This window comes from Festucalex cinctus, chromosome 15 (assembly GCF_051991245.1).
Source record: "Festucalex cinctus isolate MCC-2025b chromosome 15, RoL_Fcin_1.0, whole genome shotgun sequence".
NCBI classification, from domain to species: domain Eukaryota; kingdom Metazoa; phylum Chordata; class Actinopteri; order Syngnathiformes; family Syngnathidae; genus Festucalex; species Festucalex cinctus.
Window position 1 is genome coordinate 25,189,754 of NC_135425.1, and position 20,668 is coordinate 25,210,421.

A 20,668-nucleotide genomic window follows, 5' to 3' on the forward strand; every position below is an offset into this window, starting at 1 on the left:
TTGATGAAGGGGTTCCAAAACCACAGCTATCAAGCTAGCTGCTAGCATGGCGTGTTGCATTGTACAGTATGCTAGCATTAAGATAGCGCTGTCACTAGCCAATATTTTTAGAATAGATTAATCTGTCAATTGCCCTGCGATTGGCTGGCAACCAGTTCAGGGTGTTACCCTGCCTACTGCCCGAAGCCAGCTGGGATAGGCTCCAGCACCCCTGTGACCCTTGTGAGGACCAAGCGGTTAAGAAGATGGATGGATGGATAATCTGTTAATTAGGCAACCAATCTATTAATCGACTATCCATCCATCCATTTTCTTAACCACTCATTCCACACAAGGGTCGCGGGGGTGCTGGAGCCTATCCCAGCCGGCTTTGGGTAGGAGGCGGTGTACACCCTGAACTGGTTGCCAGCCAATTGCAGATTAATCAACTAATTGGATTCATTTTAGTTTTTTTTCATCAAAATGTATTACAAACTCATTTCCCCCCCTGATACTGTTTATTAACCGGTGATTGGTGTTTATTTCATACCTCATGCTTAAAAAAAAAGAAAAAAGAAAAAAAAAGGTTAGATATTGTACTGTTACCGATTTGGTAAATATTTTCCAAAGTAAAAACAATTGTTTACAAATGTCTTACTTTGATTAAACAAAGACCATAATCAGTCTTCTTCTCTCATGTAGGACTACAGAAATCAGTGAACAATTACTGTTGATATGCTGAAATCAGGATTTGGACAATTTCTTCACTTGTGTGGATGTTGTGAAGGGGTTTTTCTGCACCATTTTTTTTTTTTTTGTCAGCCTCAGGATGGGCTGTTTCACCCCTATCGAGAGCTCCTTTGACAGCATGTTGTGTGTTCACAGCAACAGTTTCCAAACGCCACACCTAGAATCAACTCCAGACCTTTTAAACTGCGTATTTGATGACAGATTAATGAGGGAAGGGCCCATGTTTGTATTTTTTATTTTTATTTTTTGCAGCTTTCTGAGTCAATTTTTCCAATCACTTTTGGTCCCCTGAGAAAGAGACGGCGACATTTTAAAGAGCTGTAATTCTTAAGCCACTGCTCCAATTTGGATGTCAATATTCTCAAATTAAAGCAGAGAGTCTGCGCTTCAATTCGATATTGATTATATGGTTGTATCCTGGATATGTTTTTCTTTTTCAACAGCTAAAATAACAAAACTTGTGCCACTGTCCAAATATTTTTGAGCCTAACTATATGTGGTTGTTTTTGCTTAGTTTGACAGTTAACCTCATTTGGGTGTGGCATTAATGAAACAACTCGAAGCCTATGTTTTGATGACTTCTTCACTATTTAGCAAACTGCTTCTCGATGCGAAGTGAGTTTGAACTGTTAAGGCACAACTGTGTCATACAGACAATTCATATTCACGTGGTAGTAAGAATACATCATTACCGGTAATGATTTTATGTGAGACCGTGTGACTGTTCGGTCACGGAAGTGGCTGAAAAATTGTCAGCGCCGACTGTTTTGAAGTGTGAGAGGCACGTTTGTTTGTCAAGCCCAGAAACCAAGTGGCAAGCTGGAATGGTTGATCGCCTTAAGGTAAATTTTGCCTCGTCTTTTCTTACCCTTCCTCTCGCTCTCTCTCCTTTTGCCGCACTTCTTTCTTGTTGTTGTGTCGTACCATTAATTAGATTTTCCCAGCTCAGCGCGAGCGATTCCATTTATAGTCACAAAGGAAGGGAGACAGAAAAGGAGACGGGGGACATGGAGGAAGGAGGAGGAGGTGGAAGTAGGACCACTAGGTTCATGTTGCCAGGAGGAATTTTTTTTTTTTTTTTTATATATATATATAGGATCAGAGAGATGCTTTGCAACAGTGTACATTTCTACCATAACCTTGTTTAAAAAAAAATACTTCAGAAAGACTGAAAGATACCAGGGAAATAAATACGAGCAAACTGACACAAGACAATAAGATGCACTTGGACAAAAGTGCAGTAGTGTACTTTTTAACTTGCCCCCCTAACGCCCGTCTTATTTCCACCAGTGGAAAGTGACGTTCAAAAGTTTGGGATCGTCTTGATTTTATAAAGACAAATAATCTTCTGAAAATTGGTATAATATTTATTTTTTGACTTGATTGCTGAAAAACTCTTTCACTAGATGTCCCTTGTTGCTTTCAGCTCTGAATGTGTTACGTCACAATTTGAAGGAAAGTCTCAATGCTTCGTGAAGCTTCGCCCGTCCATTTCAGCAGATAACTGTGTGACGACCCAAAGCAGAAGCTCCGCCTCGTCTTCTGTCCAAATAAAACGTTCCTATTGTCGATCTGTATAAAAAGTGCTCTTCTTCTTCTTCTTCTTCTCCTGATTCTTCTTTTTCTCCTCCTCCTTCTCCTTTTCTTCTCCTTCTTCTTCTCCTTTTCTTCTTCTCCTTCTTCTTCTTCGCCTTCTTCTTCTTCTCCTCCTGATTCTTCTTTTTCTCCTTCTTCTTCTTCTTCTTCGCCTTCTTTCTTCTCCTCCTGTTACTTCTTCTCCTTCTTCTTCTCCTCCTCCTCCTTCTTCTTCTTCTCCTTCTTCTTCTTCTCCTTTTTCTTCTTCTTCTCCTTCTTCTTCGTCTTCTCTTCTTCGTCTTCTTCTCCTCCTTCTTCTTCTTCTTCTTCTCCTTCTCCCCCTCCTCCTCCTGATTCTTCTTCTTCTTCTTCTGTCTTTCGGTCACTTCCTGTTTCTGCATTACAGCAATCAGGCTCCTTTGCCGTATCCATCTTACTCACTTTTCACAACCCCCACAACACCACAGATCATGTGCTATCTGATCAGATGATCCGCTTTATTGTGCAACGTCACAAAACCTGACCCGAAAAGCAGGTTTTTTTTGGTGGACTTGTGCACAACAATAACTGTGCTAACTTTGGCCTGGTGGTTTACATAATACTACTTTGAGCTTAAAAAAAAAAAAAAAAATTCTAAACTTTTTTTGTTGTCCTGGTCTCATGGTTACCTAAACCGGACAAAAGTACTTAGTCGTGTTTTGCTGAATGTGGAAGTTGGTTGTTTATTTATCGTTGATTGAGATTTTCTACTTGCTTTCCAATACGCGTCTTGTTGTCTTGCTGCAGGAGACGGACTCGCTCAAGTCGACCAACAAGATCTGCCGCCAGCTCATTTACCACCTGACCCCGCACTCCAAGTGGACGAGACACAGCGTTCCCAGGAGGACGTCTCAGGCCTGGTGAGCGCACCGTCGCCGCGTCGTCACTCTTTTCGCGCGGAAGCTCCCCGCCGAAACATCAGCGCGACTCATAAATCCTCCTTAAAGCCTCTCTGAAATACTAATCGGACTTAGTGTACGGAAGTTAGGAGAAGTGTTCTGTAAGCTGGAGCACTTTTTTTTTTTTTTTTTTTTTTTTTTTTTTAAACATTTGAATCAGTGGCCCTTTTTTTTTTTTTTTTTTTTTTTTTTTTTTTTTTTTTTAAAGCTGAGGCAAGCCAGTCAGGGTCAATATTAGCATTAGTGCTTAAACCATATTGAATATTAGATTGTGGAGATGAAGGCGCATGAGTGAAGGTTCAGTCATGATGCAACGGAAATTTCCGTTGCCCGTGACATATGCTAAAAATGGCATTTGCCTCAGTTTAAATGAAATAAAACAAAACAAAAATGTTTGGAGATGGTCAAAGTAAGAAAGGAGGGTGTCGAAAAACAGGTGCCATTAAAGGTTATTTTAGTTAACTAAAATTAATGAAAAAACTTAAATTCCAAAAACAATATTGTTACCGAAATAAAATAAAAACCAAAATGCTTTTTAAAAACGAAAACTAACTGAAAGTACATTTTATGTTTACAAAACTAAAACGAACCATAATTATAGCAAACATGTCCTTCCTTTTAGTCTTTACTTATTAATTTAATGCATGAGCCTTTGGGGATGATTTTAAATGTCATTTTTAGTAGATTTATTTTGATATAAACCGGAATAATGACGTTTGAAAGTATGTCACACAGAAGTGACGTCATCTAGCGGCAGCCAATAGAAAAGCACCTTCACATGACATCGCTCCCATGTTGTTTTTAAAATATTGCGCAAAAGTAATACACATTTAAAAAAAAATAATAATAGTAATACTGAAACAACCACCCTGAAAACTAATAAAAACCAACTAAAAGGAAAAATTCCCAAACTATAATAACCCTACGGCCATATTACAAATAAATTGCTTTATATACTGTTGCATTTTTCTAAATATGCAAAAGCACAAATAAATTATTTGTACAATTTTTAGGACTAAACAATTTCTCTTCATTGGCCTAACCCCTAACATGCTTTAAGACGTTCACTTAAAACATCACACGCAAACACTGTCAACTGAATTTGTGAATTTAGTCGCCAATTATTTGCATAAGAAAGTTCCTCGAGGTGTTTGAAGAGACTAACAAACAACGGCTCCGTCGCTCCAGCCTTCATCTCGCCGTGTTTGCAAAACAACAACGAGCTCATTAGCGAGGTCTGCTCCTCGCGCGGCGGCTCACGCAGGAGGACTCGTTAAAACAAGACAGGAACCGCTTTCGATGGTTTGAACGCGCTCACGTTGTTAAATGTCATGCGATTTATTAAGGGCGAGCGGAATAATTGAATGGCGGTTCATTGGTGGCCAAGAAAAATCTGTTGAATAGCGTTCAATCGATGGCTGGTGAATTGCTGCTTGAAGGAATGGAGGTGATGTGGCGTGCACTGCTGGGCTGCCGCCAGCAGAGGTGCTGTTGCGTCTGTTTTAAAAGAAGACAGCATCAGCTTACACCAGGGGTGGCGAGATCCGGTCCTCGAGGGCCGCATTCCTGCTGATTTTGGATATTTCTATTCTTCAACACAGCTGATTCAAGATCAGCTCATCAGCAAGCTCTGCAGAATCCTGATAACGAGCCTGTTAATTGGAATCAGCTGCACTTCGAGTAGGGAAATCTATAAAACCTGCAGGACTCCGGCCCTCGAGGACCGCAGTTTGCCACCCCTGGCTTACACGAACAAAAGTGAACTTAAGAGTATGAAGTGAATGGAGCGGCATTTTTATGGCCAATCAAAATGGCAGGTTATATCACATGACAAAAAAATGTTTAACAGTTTGAAGTTTGAAATGTCGAGTTTGATTACGAATTTCCGAATTTGTATTTCCAAGTTTTAATTTGAATTTTTGCATTGAATTGATTTTTTTTTTTTTTCCCCACAGACTTTTCCAAGATGTTGAAAATTTTACTCTGAATATTTTGATGGTAGAAAAATTAAATGTTCAAATTTCCCATTCAAACTAAGTGTCAATTGCTATTCAGCAAAAATGCCAGGGATGACATTATTTTTTGTTTTGTTGGTTTGATCTGACAATTAGTGTAGATTTTAAACATGGAAGGGCCAAAACATCCCTAATTAAAATTAAATTGCGCTTAAAAAAAATAGCCACCAGAGGGTGCTAGAACTGCACAAATGGAAATCAACCTGACTTTTTTTTTATTATTATTATTAACAGATTCGTTGCATTTAAATATCGTGAACATGACGATGACGATATTGCGCTTATGGTTACATCTCCAGTTCTGAACTTATGCTATATGTTTGGCAGGATTTTTGAAACACAGTGATCAAACACTCTTCCCGGCTTCCTTCAGGATAATGGCACTTTTTTTTTTTCTTTTTTTTTTTTTTCTCCCGGATCGTAAACAAAGCTCTTAGCAGATGGCTTGACGAACGAAGGCTTCCGCCATTGTACCCGTTGAATCGGCTCAGCCCCGGGGCTGTGTTGTTTGACATCCCAGATGAGTCACTTTCTTCATGGAAACCGAATAAATCAAATTAGCAATGTTAATATCGCAGCAGAGAGAACCGCCAGCCAAAAAAAAACAAACAAACAAACAAAACAAAAGCCCGTCCGTATTGTGTATTCTTTTAGTGCAGTTGCAACGTCGCTGCTGTAATGAGACGAGAGAGGAATAACGAGTGCTGCGGTTCGTTATTGGCCAGCGATGAGCTACTCCGTCACACGTCTCTCGTGGGATGCTCGGGCGGCAAAGCAGCGTAATTTAGGAGACGTTTGTTTGCCATGCAAATCGCACGTATGACACATGACATGACACGAAGATGAAAGGAAAAAAAAATACTCGTCAGGCTCGCTCAATATGAGACAGATTCCGTTTCGTTGAGCGGTGACCTCATTTGCACACGCTTTGCGTTCACGCAGCCTTTCAAACGACAAATCCGCCAACGATCTGATTCCGCGTGACGAACTGGGACGCTCGTAAAGCGAGCGGCACTGCGACAGAACACGCAGGTTTGCCTTACGTAACTGTATATCGTGGAGGGGCCGCTCGACTATATGTCAAGGAAACGGTTATGAAACCGGCATTGGGACGCGCGGCTCCAAATACAGTAACAAAGGCGCTCCAGTGATCTTTATTATCCTTGCAGGGGGTTCACATCGCCGAGATTACGGCCATCTTTGTTTCGTTCGATACGCTCGCGGCTGCTTTGCATTTCAAAAGACATTCGAGAAGGAGGTTAAGAGCTGTTTAAACCCCGGATTTAAAAACAAAAAAACCCCAAAACAAAACATGCAAAGTCTTCAGTTTCGAAATTCCACATTCAAGGAAATTTTATTAGAATCTTGTCTGTTAAGATTTTATGGGCCTAATATGTCATTCTGGCCCTGTGCCATGACGACTGGACTTTCCTGCTCATCGTGGTCTTCCAGGAGATTTGGATCCACCACAGGAAGCTCTTCAATTATTCACGTTCATGGTTAACTCATTTGCTCCCATTAACGTGTAAATAATTTTTTTTTGTAAATGTTCTAAGTGTCCCAAAGACGTATTTATACGTTTTTGTTTTTGTTTTTTTATGCTAGAGCATACAGAAGGCTTTGATGCAGCCTCTCAACTGCAAAGAACGGTTGCAGAAATGGTAGTTATTACACAAACGGCCAGCAGGTGGCAGTAGAGCAAAGGAGATCAACCAGGGCCATGGAGAGAAAAAAAAGCTCAATTACTTACAATTTTGAATAGATTTGTGAAAACTGATGAAACTTAGCTCTCTTCTAATGCTAATTGCTGCAAAACGGAAACAGATAGAAACATACTTTTTTTTTTTTTGTCCTGATGAAAGAAGAGACTTTAATCTTTCTTTTGATGGGTTCCATGCTTTTATAGCAATAGAACACAATATTCTGTGGGCCTTGCAAAATCAGTCAAAATCCAGTAAAACAGGCGGGAGCGAACGGGATTGCGAAATGTGAAAATGGCGGTGAGTGAATGAGTTAAAGACCAGCGGAATGGTGGAAGAGTGGTTAGCACGTCCGCCTCCCAGTACTGAGGACTCCTTCCTGGGCGGAGTTTGCATGTTCTCCCCGTGCCCGCGTGGGTCTTCTCTGGGTACTCCGGTCTCCTCCCACATTCCAAAGACATGCATGGCAGGTTCATTGGGAGTCCGAATTGTCCCTCGGTGTGCTTGTGAGCGTGGATGGTTGTTCGTCTCTGTGTGCCCTGCGATTGGCTGGCAACCAGTCCAGGGTGTACCCCCGCCTACTGCCCAAAGCCAGCTGAGATAGGCTCCAGCACCACCCCACTGCGACCCCTGTGAGGAATAAGCGGTCAAGAAAATGGATGGGTGGATGGTTAAAGACCAGGTCAAAGTATGGCGCAGTCTCGGGTAAGTCTTGGTCCCACGTAGCAACAAGTTCACGTCAAGTTGTCCTCGAAGTGCTTCATAGACCCACAGATTACGAAAACAAAAGACGTATTTCGGGGAGAAAAAGAAGAAACCTTAGATCGCTTGGATCATCGCCTTCGCATTTCTGTGATTTAGTTTTTGTTTTGTTTTTTCTTTCTGTATGGCCTGGTACTGGTCCAGGACCTGGTAGTTTTGGTAGTGCTGTGCTGAGGTTTACTCCAATACTGGTGGAGAAAGATACAACGTGACTTTGAACATATCTGGTTTGCCGTTCTGACGGAACCTGCTTCAGGGCCCGACCTTACAGGCTCATCAAAGGTCGAAGTGTTGACTCAGCGCTACGGTTCCGAGGCACTGTGACTTTGGTTCCACAAATAGTTTGCGCACGTGGTCACGTGTCACACGCGTAGAGTTCGCCAGAAGACCCGAACACGCATCGCTTTCGAGAATAAACACCACCTCTTTTGCGATTTATGGAGCACCGGCAGTAAGGAACTCAGAGGAGAGGAAGTGGAGTGATGTGACAATATTGCCGAGGAGGGATTAAAGCTCACGAGCGAGGATGTAAGATTTCATTTCAGATACGAGTCAATTATCCTCCCCAGAGCAAGAGCGAAAACAAGATCCCGGAGATAAGAAAACGCTACCGAGAACTCCAAGGAGAATCCGGTCCAGGACTTCCCCTCTAGAGGAGAGCTGATGTGACGTCCTCAAATGTCTGCTCGGGGATGATTCACATTTTCTAAGCCTCCGAGTAAAGCTGAAACGAGACGTTTTAATGCGAACCATCACAGAGAAATAATCCGAGTCGTGGCTTTGAGAAGTGGAAGTGCGAGTTCTTCGTCTGGCAGTTCGACTTTGACAGCCTTGGAGTGCCTCTCTTATTATAATCTGAGCAGAAATTACTGGGGAATCCAGAGGTGGGACTAAGTCATAAGTGAGTCTCAAGTCTTGACCTTGAAATTTCAATTCATCCCACGTGCCAGAAATCACGCAGGTCGCGTCGAGTCATTACTTAGGTTAAGCAAGTCATAAGTCAAGTCGTACAATCGTGCTTGCTACAATCGGCCTCAAACGCCGCCGAGGCCCGCCGGCCGAGTAACGCGTTCCGCTCCGAGACAAAAAAAAAAAAAGGCGGCGTTAATTGCCAACACTTTCCTCAATTGCTCTGCTGTTAAATGCTGATTCGAGACAAAACAAGGTTAAGCCATCTCGTGACGCCGCTCGAATTACTTTCACGGGGTCGCGCGCGTTCGTCGCGTTTGCTGCGACGCAATTATTGACCCCCCCCCCCCCCCCCCCCCCCCCCCGTGGTGAAAGCGAGATTTGAAATTGTCTGCAATCACAGTTCAATCTCCAAAAGTGCTAGAAGAGCAATAATATTTTAGAATGATTGGAATATGAGCTTGAGTCATGTAAAATTCAACACCTATTATTACCAAATCATTAAAAGTACCTCCACAGATGCAGCAATACCAGAAAATGTGAAATAGTGCAGCGGTGGAGAAAAATGAAATTAGCTTGATAATATATTAAGTGTGCCAACATCTGCTATGCAATTAGTGTTATGAAAGCAAAAGCTGCACAAGTTTTGTTTTTTTTTTGGTTGTGATTTATGTTTTCTTTTGTTTCTAACCGGTTACTTTCCATTTTCACCAAAAGCAGTTTACATGTTTTCATATTCTCAAATACTACTTTTAGTTCAATCTCTTCTTTTCGCAAATGCTTTTTCCCGCTTCTCTAAAAATGGCGAGAATCCTCTCGTGATTTTGAACATGTCAAGGAAAAACAAAAACAAAAAAAAACAAGAAAAAACGGGTGGTGGGGGTGTGAACACGAGAGCTCTAATCAGCAAGCTTGCAGTGATTCCGCCTCCTCCTCTATCTCAGCGTTTGACAGCGCCTTTCCCCAGAGCCGAAGCTCCAACTGCAGCGCTGCTCCGTGTGGCAACAGCCCAACAAAATGGACTCTTTACAGTAAGCGAGGAGAGACCCCAGCCCCCCCCCCCCCCCCCCCCCCCCAAGACGAAGACAATCAATGCAATAACACGGAGGGAAATTGAAACCAGAGAAGTTGAAATAAAATGTAAAGTGAATGTGCTTTCGTTCCTAAATTGCTAATTGCTAGGCGATGGGTCAAGTTGTTTTTGCAGTCGACCGACCGGAACGTGAATAAACGTCGAGCTGAAGTTGTTTAACTCATTTGCTCCCAATAACGTGTAAATACGTTTTTTTTTTTTATGTTGTGTCCCAAAGACGTATTTATACGTTTTTTTTTTGTTTTTTGGGGTTTTTTTATGCTAGAGCATACAGAAGGCATATTTAGAAAAATGCAACAGTATATAAAGCAATTTATTTGTAATATGACAGTAGGGTTATTATAGATTGGGAATTTTTCATTTTAGTTGGTTTTTATTAGTTTTCAGGGTGGTTCTGTTAGTTTTTATTAGTTAATTTCTTGAACTCATTTGCTCCCAATAATGTGTAAATACGGGTTGTTGTTTTTTTTTTGTTTTTTTTTTTTCTAAGAGCATACAGAATGCTTTGATGCAGCCTCTCAACTGCAAAGAACGGTTGCAGAAATGGTAGTTATTACACAAACGGCCAGCAGGTGGCAGCAGAGCAAAGGAGATCAACCAGGGCCGTGTAGAAAAAAAAGCTAAATTACTTAGAATTTTAAATAGATTTGTGAAAACGGATAAAACTTAGCTCTCTTCTAATGCTAATTGATGCAAAACGGAAACAGATAGAAACATACTTCTTTTTTTTTTTCCCCCTGATGAAAGAAGAGACTTTAATCTTTCTTTTGATAGGTTCCATGCTTTTATAGCAATAGAACACAATATTCTGTGGGCCTTGCAAAATCAGTTAAAATTCAGTAAAACAGCCGGGAGCGAACGAGATTGTGAAATGTGAAAATGTCTGGGAGCGAATGAGTTAACCAATGACGCCATTGATATTTTTTTTTTCAGCACGGTACGGTAATCTTTCAGTTTCGATGGACGGGCATAGAAACTAAAGATAAATGGCTTTCTCGTATTGCAAAATGGAGGGCGGTTTACTGTCTTTGTGCTACGTCAAAATCTTAAAAAAAATAATAATAATTCAAAATTTATGGCATTAATATACTTCCACACGGATTTCCCAGCCACAAGAAGATAAACGAACGTTCCGTTACAACGGCGCTCTTCAGGGGCTAAAACACGCCCACGACTCAGAGCAGCTTCTGTGTACGTATGAAAGACGTCGGCCCCTCTGGCGCAGCCGTGCTGATCGATCCGAGGCAATAAACAAAGTCAGGGCCAAAGCGTCGATGAAGCCGATCGATTTGATCAGATCCCTCGTGGCGCAGCGTCCGTTCCTCCAAGTGCTTTTGAGCTCCTTATCTGGTGCAAGACATGAATTTCTTTTACGGATTAACCATTTCAATTGACCCAAATGAGATTATTATGCACTTGGAAATTATGGTAGTATTTTCGTATAAAATACTGAAAATACAAGTAATTGATACTTGCAAAAGAAAATGTGCCTTTTTTTTTTTTCCTTTGCAGAGGATAAAGAAAATCTGCCTCTGACCGTTGTTTATGCTATTGGTCTACATGTAATTATGTCACGATACCAAAATCTTTACTATGATACTATATCTTATATATAAAAATCTTAGAATAGGTAAAGCACAGTCGACGACTAAACAATTATGGTACACATTTGTTGTAATTGTATTTATTTAAAAACTGTATACGGATACTGATTGGGATGCTTTTAATAAAATAAGAAATCCGTTTTGAGAATTTTTTTTTTTGACTCGTGCCCCTGCGCTTTGCTAGTTCTTCAAGGGTTCGACCCTATTTAAAGAACAATCCCGAGCTAATCGTGTTGTTTTGTCTGAAGCTGCCGCAGGCCCCTCTTGTAAAATAAGTTAGCAGCGCCTCCGTTCCAAGAAGGCTGACAACTCGTCACCTCCCACTGCCATTTGATCTCGGAATATAATATTTCATGGCATATACGCATTGCTTTACGTTTGTTTGTTCAAGCAAAACTTGTCGTAGTTAGTTCTGCTTATTTATGGTCGAAACGTGTGACCCCACCTCGACCCTGTGGGGCAAATAACACTCACTAACATGGACACCAACTGAAAGTGACATCACTTGAGATTCATTTAAAAATAACTGGAGCACAAAAAAATAAATAAACAAGGTCATTAAATTCAAACAGTTCCCTGAAAGTTACTCGTCACTGCCTCCAAGCAATAACTTTTTAGGTGTAACTAAAATTTTGGGTCCAGGGACCCCAAACAAAGGTGAGAGAAGAACATGTGCCCTTGCAAAAGGTATTCTATTGTAATTATAACCTTGCAAAGGGGAAATGGATCCATCGGCTCGTGTTTGAATTGTCTCCTTGCATGCTGGCTTTTATTATATTAGAATATATTATGATATATTATAATATATTTTGACTAAAACATTTTTTACAATGCGAAACATTTTCTAGGACCTCCTCAGATTAATGTGAAGAAAATATAAAGATGAAAATCAATATTTTTTTTAGTTTTTTTTTTTTTAAAGATTAAAAAAAGTTGTAATTTTTACATCAATATAATTTGTCAGGATAAAGTTGCAACATTGTGACAATTTAATGTTCTATTTAAAAAAATAAATGTATTATGTCATGATTTAAAATTGTAATATTATGAGAAAAGTTGTATTTTTCTAGTATAACTTATATTTTATTTAAAAAAAATAGAACTTTATTCTCATTTTTCATCTCTTATTTTGTAAAAGAAAAAAAATACTTGATTTAGTCTTGAAAAGTATGTCTTTTGTTCTTGGGAAGTGATTTGGCTTTATTCATGCAAAAATTGTCATTTTATTCGATAAAAGAAAGTTTGTTTCCATGCAGGAATATCAAATTTGTGTGATGATATGCCACAATAATATTTTTTTTTTTTTTTTTTTTGTCAGTTCTGTCCCCCTTCAGATCAGGTGGGTCCCTGTTTGGAAACCAAACAGGTTCTTAAATACATATGCAGCACATCTTTAAGAGCGTTTTTCAGTTTGTTTCGAAGTATTTGACCAAAACCCAACTTTGACAGCACAGTAAAAACATAATAATAATAAAATACTGCACCAGGAAGAAAAACCAACCACAGTTTGATATAGACTAAAGGTTACACAGGTGAAAGTAACCATAACCTCTGTAAGCGAGGAAATAAAGGACCACAAACAGTTGCTCGTCTCTTTCTATATTACTCATTCATGAGAGTAAATGAAGGGGAACTTGTAGTCTGCGTGGGAGGACAGTCATTACAAGTTTCTTCCGCCGCATGCTTTTAACTGTCACCCTGGAGGCGCAATATACATGAGTTGTTTAATTCCTCCAGTTTAAAAAAAAATAAAAAAAAATGGGTGACTGGTGAACGTGCAGTCAAAGGCTCGACACACCGCCGGGCCTGCCATCCCTTCACGTTCTTCCATATTTGGTGAAGATAAGAAATAAGTCAAATCGGAATCAAATCGTCTCACTTTAAAATGTGTTACCTTTGTGGCATCGGTCAACTCGAGACAAGCGAGAAATTGTGAAGGAAACCGAAGGTTTGGGATTTTTTTGAAGCATGTACCGGGGAGTTATTCAGCATATCCTTCATTTACGATACTGATTTTAACGTCCATAGAGGCTATCAAAAATAAATAAAACTAAATAAAAAATACACATGTTTGGATAGGTCTGATGCCAGTGAACATTTTGAGTGGTGGAAAGTAAAAGAATATTCATAAATGACTGATTTATCACACTGAGAATGAGTTTACAATTTTGGTAAAAATACCGTAAGCGGGGTATTTTTTTTTTCTGCCTCAAGGGCTAGGTGGCGCTGCATATATAACTGAATGTTGTCATAGAGATAGCTTCAGGCCTTGGCGATAAACATACATGTCAAGTTTGGGATTTTTTGGAGCATGTACCGGGGAGTTATCAAGCATATCCTTTTTCATTGCCAAACGTGTTTACAATTTTTGTAAAAATACCGTAAGTGGGGTATTTTTTTTTTTTCATGCCTCAAGGTCTAGGTGGCGCTGCATATATAACTGAATGTTGTCATCGAGATAGCTTCAGGCCTTGACGATAAACATACATGTCAAGTTTGGGATTTTCTGGAGCATGTACCGGGGAGTTATTAAGCATATCCTTTTTCAGTGCGAAACACAAATTTTGATGCCCCGCCTTCATTATATAGTATTTCGAAAAGTCAAGATTTTTCCCCCTGTCGTTGGCTCAGGTCTTGACATGGTCCAGGTCAAGTCTTAACTCAGTCGGATGAAACGTGTAGGAGAAGTGGGCAAAAGTATGCCCCCTGTAAATGTGCAAAAATCGTCAAAAATGGGACATTCAAAAATTCGTAGCTCACTTCCTGTTCATTTTAGCATATGGGTCCAAGAGACTTTTTTTTTTGCAGGTCTTGGGCTCCCTCATACACCTAAAAATATTCGTCGTTCTTGCTTAAACGTACAACTGGGGCTGCTTCATTAAAAATTTCTAGGGGGCGCTATTGAGTCTTTTTTTCAAAAATAGCACAATCAACAATAAAATATTGCTCATTTTACCAGGCCAGATGTGTGTGCCAAGTTTCATGAGTTTCTGTGCATGTTTATACCCTCAAAACTGGCGTTGTTTTCTTGGCGAACAACGCTTAGCCACGCCCACAGCAATTCGAGAAAACTCACAAACTTCGTGTTGTGACATCATGAAGGCCGAAACCCTCATCTGAGCAAATATGAGGTAGGTCCAGTTAACGTGTTTGGAAAAAAATGTAGAAGAAAATTCGTAAGAAAAAAAAAATGCCACTCGGTGGCGCTATCAGTAAGATGAAATATAAGTTCATAGATGTCTTTAGGGCTGGACTCTCATCAAATGTGTGAAATTTTGAGAAGATTGGATCATCTCGGTCAAGTTCATGCAGCTTTTATTGTCACGAAAAATCTTCAGACTTTGCGTCACCGTAGCGGCCACGCCCTTTGGCGAAAAGTTACAATATTCGGTGTGGGGCATGATCAACATCTTAAGGCTTTTCTGACCAATTTTCAACTGGATCCCTTCAACGAGCTCGACACAGTAACTAAAAACCACTAGGTGGCGCTATATGTATAACTGAATTTTATCATATAGATGTTTTCAGGCCGTGACTATTACGTTGCCTGAGAAGTTTGAGACTTTTTGGAGCTTGAACATGGGAGTTATTAAGCATTTGCTCTTTCTGGACAAATGAAATTTTAAAGGCAATATTTGATGCCCCGCCCCCGTCATATAGTATTTCGAAAAGGCAAGATGTTTTGCCCAGTTGTTCTCTCAGGTCTTGAGATGATAAATGCCAAGTTTGAAGTCAATTGGATGAAAAATGTTTGCAAAGGGGGAAAAAGCATGACCACAGTGAATGTGCCAAAATAGGCCAAATTTGGACATAAAAAAATTCATAGCTCACTTCCTGTACATTTTAGCTACATGGTCCCAATAGACTTTTTTTTTTTTTGTGTGCGTCTCGGGGTGCTACACGTGTCTGCCAATTTTCGTTGCTCTAGCTCTAACATGCCGGGCTTGGTTTTTATTTTTCTATGCTAGGGGGCGCTATAGAGTCGCGTTGTTATGACGACTTCATAATATCAAATTTTTCGCCGGGCCTGAGGAGTGTGCAAAGTTTGGTGAGTTTCGTGAATGTTTAGGTACTCAAAATCGCGATCGTTTGCGGAGAATAAAGAATAATAATAATAATAATAATAATAATAATTTTTACAAAAACAATAGGGACCTCGCAGCGGTCGCTGCTCGGGCCCTAAAAAAAATTAAAACAAATACACTGATGATAAAGAGGCCTCAAAACCTCAAGTATCACATACGACACATTTGACATTATTTAACAATGAGCATCTCGGAAAACAAAAAATAAAGCACTTCAGTCTTGTCTGCCATAATGATGGTGCGATTCTCCAGCAGCGCAGCCCCTTAAAAGCACAGCTTCATTAGGCCAGACTTTCTCGAGGTTACGCTGCCCCCCCCCCCCCCCTCCTGCCAGCGTTCTATTTCAATATCGCAAAAGCCCCAGCAGACGCTTCCTTTCCCCACCTCTGGGCTTTACATAACCACACAACAGCGAAGCACCCTTGCTCCGCGCGTGAAAGTTAACAACATCCCCGAGGAAAGTCGGGCTCTGAAAAGCAATTAGACTGTCTGCTCTCGCCGTATGCACGCAGCCACGAGTTTGACGCGCGAGACTCGCCGCTTATTAGATTCCTGCGCGCTGGTGTCAGTTAGCTGCCGACCACGTCAATAAAAGCAGTTGGCTTTGCATCCTCTTCACAAGTACGTCCTTACAGGGATTTTCACGTATCTGTACTTCACTTGAGGATTTCCTTCGGTTCATTACTGGGTTCACTACTTCTTTTAACCTCCGCGGATGACGAAACGACGACTAAAATACGTATAAAAAATGTAAATAGATAGCGGTGAAGTCTTGATTGACTTTCATGAGTGTGTCCAAGGGAAGAGTGTTGTGACATGGCAATACGACGGAAAAGACTTGTTTTGGAAAATATTTGGAATCCACCTTTATACAAAACACGGCATTTTTTTTTTTTTTTTTTTTTTTACGGTCATCTACTTGTTCCTCACCCCTTAAATCCATATGTGAAGCTGTCATGACTCTTGGCAAGCAGTGAAAAATGTGTTATTATATATAAATGTGCAATATTACACACTGTTATTGTTACATTATGCACTGGTTCACGGTTCACTTATCGCGGATTTGTATTTGGGTACAAAATACATACATTGCGGGTTTTATCCTGGGTTGTACTTTGCTATTTCAGATGATTCACTCCTGAGATCTTAACAGCAACTCCCCACTCAGCTAGAAGCTAACAGGCTAACTCCCCTTTTCCGCATAACAAAACCTTCCGACCCGGAACTCCTCCCTTCGCCCCAACGTTCCGTGGGTGAATTATGTTCCCATCACTACAAGTTATTCATATAACTCGAGCATAAAGAACATGCTAAAAAGTTTGCCAAACTATCAGTTTCACTCCAAATCACTAAATCCAATGAAATCTTCAACCTCGGTGTCACTTTTAAACAACTCCCCCAACTCGGGAGGCTTCCTCTTCTACCGGCAATGTTGAACTTATCAACACAGGCCTAGAGCGCCCTCTTGCGGGTTAGTGTGAAAATAACAGGTGAAATGATATAATAATGTGTTAATTTCACACATAAGTCGCACCTCGAGTATAAGTCGCACCCCCAAACTATGAAAAAAAAAAACTGGGACTTAGAATCTGAAAAATACGGTAACGAATTTATACTTCGTGGTCCTACAATGCTACAATCCTGTAGTGCTTGCGAGCTGGAGCTGCAAATCAACGAATTGGAATATAATGCACCAGTAGACCAAACAGACTCATTTATCATACAGTCATTAACAGTAGCACTATAACGTTGGAATGAAACCACAGGCGGGGAAAACACTCATCTGATTAAAATAATCTATAAAAATTACTTAAGGGTTGGGAGGCCAAATGAGATTTTTTTTTTTTTTTTTTTTTTTTTTTTTTTTTTTTTTTTTAAATGAGCCGCTGCAGCCAGTCAAGAAAAACATTCGATGAAGATGAACCGCGACTATATGAAGTAGGAGATGACGTATAAGCCGCTGCTTTAATCAATCATCTCCCGAATCAGTGCGCTGGCGGTCGTCTTATTCATCAACCGAGCCTGAAGGGTGACAGATGCACTTATTGCATGCAAATTAACGAGCAGGGAGAAGATCCAGAGGGACACGTGCAAGCTAATTAGCCAAAAACTTTAGCCAGTACACAAAAAGGTTTTTTTTTTTTTTTTTTTTTTTTTTTTTTTTAACTCATTCACTCGCCGCCATTTTCACATTTCGCAATCCCGTTCGCTCCCGGCTGTCTTACTGGATTTTGACTGATTTTGCAAGGCCCACAGAATATTGTGTTCTATTGCTATAAAAGCCTATCAAAAGAAGGATTAAAGTCTCTTCTTTCATCAGGAAAAAGAAGTATCTTTCTATCTGTTTCCGTTTTGCAGCAATTAGCATTAGAAGAGAGACAAGTTTCATCAGTTTTCACAAAGCTATTTAAAATTGTAAGTAATTAAGCTTTTTTTCTACATGGCCCTGGTTGATCTCCTTTGCTCTGCTGCCACCTGCTGGCCATTTGTATAATAACTACCATTTCTGCAACCGTTCTTTGCAGTTGAGAGGCTGCATCAAAGCCTTCTGTATGCTCTAGCATAAAAAACGTATAAATACGTCTTTGGGACACTTAGAACATTAAAAAAAAACGTATTTATACGTTATTGGGAGTAAATGAGTTAAGGGCCTCTGGCAATCTGCGTTGTGATTGTACTTGTTGTAAGAAGTCACGGAACGTTGTCTTGTTGTCGTCAACCCTCCTTGAATGTCAGTTTTCGGAGGCGTGCGAATCCCAAGACGACGGCAAACCAAATATGACGTACCCGTTATGAACTGGCGTTCGCCTCGTTGATCCTGCCCAATACTTCACTCTGCGAGTCCATCCTTGTCATTTATCCGTCTTTGATTTCACAGTTTTGTTTTGCTTTTCCACGGAAATGCCGTCTGCGCCCAAGAGGCAGAAGTCATTACTCGAGACTTGAGACATATTCAAATGCTAATTCTCTCATTACATTATTGATCGCAGCGCTTGTTACACTCTAACTGCAGCGTGCGGGTTCCTTTTTCTTTTCCTTTTGCACACTTTGCAGTTCCTGCAGTCTTAATGGGCCAGCGTGGCAGCTCTTCTATAGAGCCTTTGAAATAAGCACAAGGTAGTCAAAGTAAAAGGCAGACACGGAACTATTCATCCCTCCGTTTTCCGTACCGCTTATTTTCATTCGGATTGCAGGTGAGCTGGAGTTTTTCCTCGCTTGGGTACAACCGATCGCAGAGCAGGCACAGAACTGGCGATAAGGATAGAAATGGACAATTACACCACATTTTCTTTAGAGTCGTCTTTCCCGGACTCAAGGAGCGATAGTTTCTTTTAGTGGTACCATCCCGGAGCAAATGTATTCCATCTTTACACCGAATTTGCCCCCCAAAACCTTTGAAATGGTCTTTCTGAGACTCGTGACTCTTTGGTACTCAAAGCCATCGTTCCTCTCCACTTTGTCAGCCCGCAAACTAAACTTCCCAGCAAAAACCCTTTTGCTCTGGTACTTCGGTTTCTCCGTAGCTTACCTCTCCGTCTTTGTGGGTTTTATAGTGATCGTTGGACGATAAATGGTTCTGGTGACACCACAAGCCCGCGATCATCCGTTGACCCCGTTTGGCAAGTGACACACGTGCAGAAAGATTGGTTCAATTCTGATGTCCCATTTAGTCGACTTTCTGTTCCCTACGACGGGTCTACCAGAGGTGGGGAAATTTTAGAAAAAATTGACGAATTTAGCATTGACGGAAGTTTGTGTTTTTGTCCGTCAGCGTAATCGTCTATCCGTCAATAACTTCGGCAATCCGTCAATGACGGACATCCCATTTTGGTGACGGATTGACTGCGCAGTCGCCGAATGGCAGATTGGCGGTTCGGCTTGAAATATTCACGATGACGGAAGCGCGTCTCGACTGTTGACGATTGCCGAATGATGGACGCTCAAAATTCACTGATCCGGATTCACACGAGGAGACGAAGCTGCTCGTGGTCGTCTCTACTCGGTCTTAGTTCCTCACAGTTGTAGCTCTACAAAGGTCGTAGCTCCTCTCGGTTATAAGTGGCAAAAGGCAAATGGCTCTGATGTTCTTTGCGTAATAAAAACATTGCTGCCGGTGAAGATCTGCCAGTAGTCTCCACCAAAGAAAGTCACAGCCGAAAACTCTGAAAAGAGTTCAGAACCTCTGCCAATACCTACACTGACCGCTCCAAAACCAATCACCCCAACTTTTATTTTCTCTCCTATTTCCAAACAGTCTGAAGACCACCCTGAAGAAAAAGCTGTCCGGCGACGTGGTCAACCTCTCCGGCATCCCGCTCTCTGGAAGAGACGTCCACCGCGTGGCCTTCTACCTGCAGGGCGCCGGCGACGCCGTGTCAGCTGTGGACTTGAGCTTCACCGGGCTTCAGGACGACAGCTTGCGGCTGCTGCTGCCGGCCCTCGGCGGCCTGCCCAAGCTCGCCACGCTCGCCGTCAACGGCAACCGTCTGACGGCGGCCGTCCTGAAGGACCTGATGGAGGCGCTCAAAGACCCCAAGACGTTCCCCGGCCTGGCGTGGATCGACCTGGGAAACAACGTGGACATCTTCGCCGTGCCGCAGCCGCTGCTGGTGGCGCTGCGCCGCCGCTTCGGTTTACGCAGCAGCCTGCCGACCATTTACGAGTACGGCGAGGGAAAGACGTTAAGCGGCTACGTGCCCAACATGGAGACTTCCGTAGAGGAGGCCAGCGTGTACGAGGAGGGCGACGAAGGCGACGACGAACGGGAAGAAGATGAAGACAGGCTGGAGCTTCACGCTTGGGGCTTTACGGAGGAAAGAACGTCCCGGAACGTGCAGGTGGCATTCTGTGGGAGGTGATCAAGAAAAGACTTGTCCGAGTTTCCTGACTCTGAATCTTACGATGGTGCATTAGTGCCACAGAAATGTTTTTCATTTGTATGATTTTTATCTTTTTTGGGGAGGTGGGGGTGGGTTGATAATCAGAGAAAACACTTGCAAATTTGTCACTTAATTTGCCACTTCATAAAGTGGCAAATTTGTCACTTTGTAAAGGGTAAATTTGCCACTTTATGAAGTGGCAAATATGCGACTTTATAAAGTGGCAAATTTGTGACAAAAAAACGTGCAAATTTGCCACTTTGTGCAGATTTTCAAGTTTTTGTCTTGCAAATTTTTTACTTTATGAAGTGGCAAATTTGTGAGAGAGAAAAAAATGTCAAATTTGCCACTTTATGCAAATTTTCAAGTTTTTGTCTC

General features: G+C 41.3%; 1 protein-coding gene across 3 annotated transcripts in view; it reads left to right on the forward strand.

Annotated features, from left to right (window-relative positions):
* The window catches only part of LOC144002890 (leucine-rich repeat-containing protein 75B-like), a 42,374-nt gene extending 22,040 nt beyond the window's left edge, over nucleotides 1-20,334 (forward strand). For all 3 annotated transcript variants that reach the window (XM_077498571.1, XM_077498573.1, XM_077498572.1), the window contains 2 exons: nucleotides 3,091-3,203; nucleotides 19,666-20,334. In XM_077498571.1, coding sequence (XP_077354697.1) covers nucleotides 3,091-3,203; nucleotides 19,666-20,269 — 717 coding nt within the window. In that variant the 3' untranslated portion in view covers nucleotides 20,270-20,334. The remainder of the gene's footprint in view (nucleotides 1-3,090; nucleotides 3,204-19,665) is intronic.
* The last annotated feature ends 334 nt before the right edge of the window (nucleotides 20,335-20,668 follow it).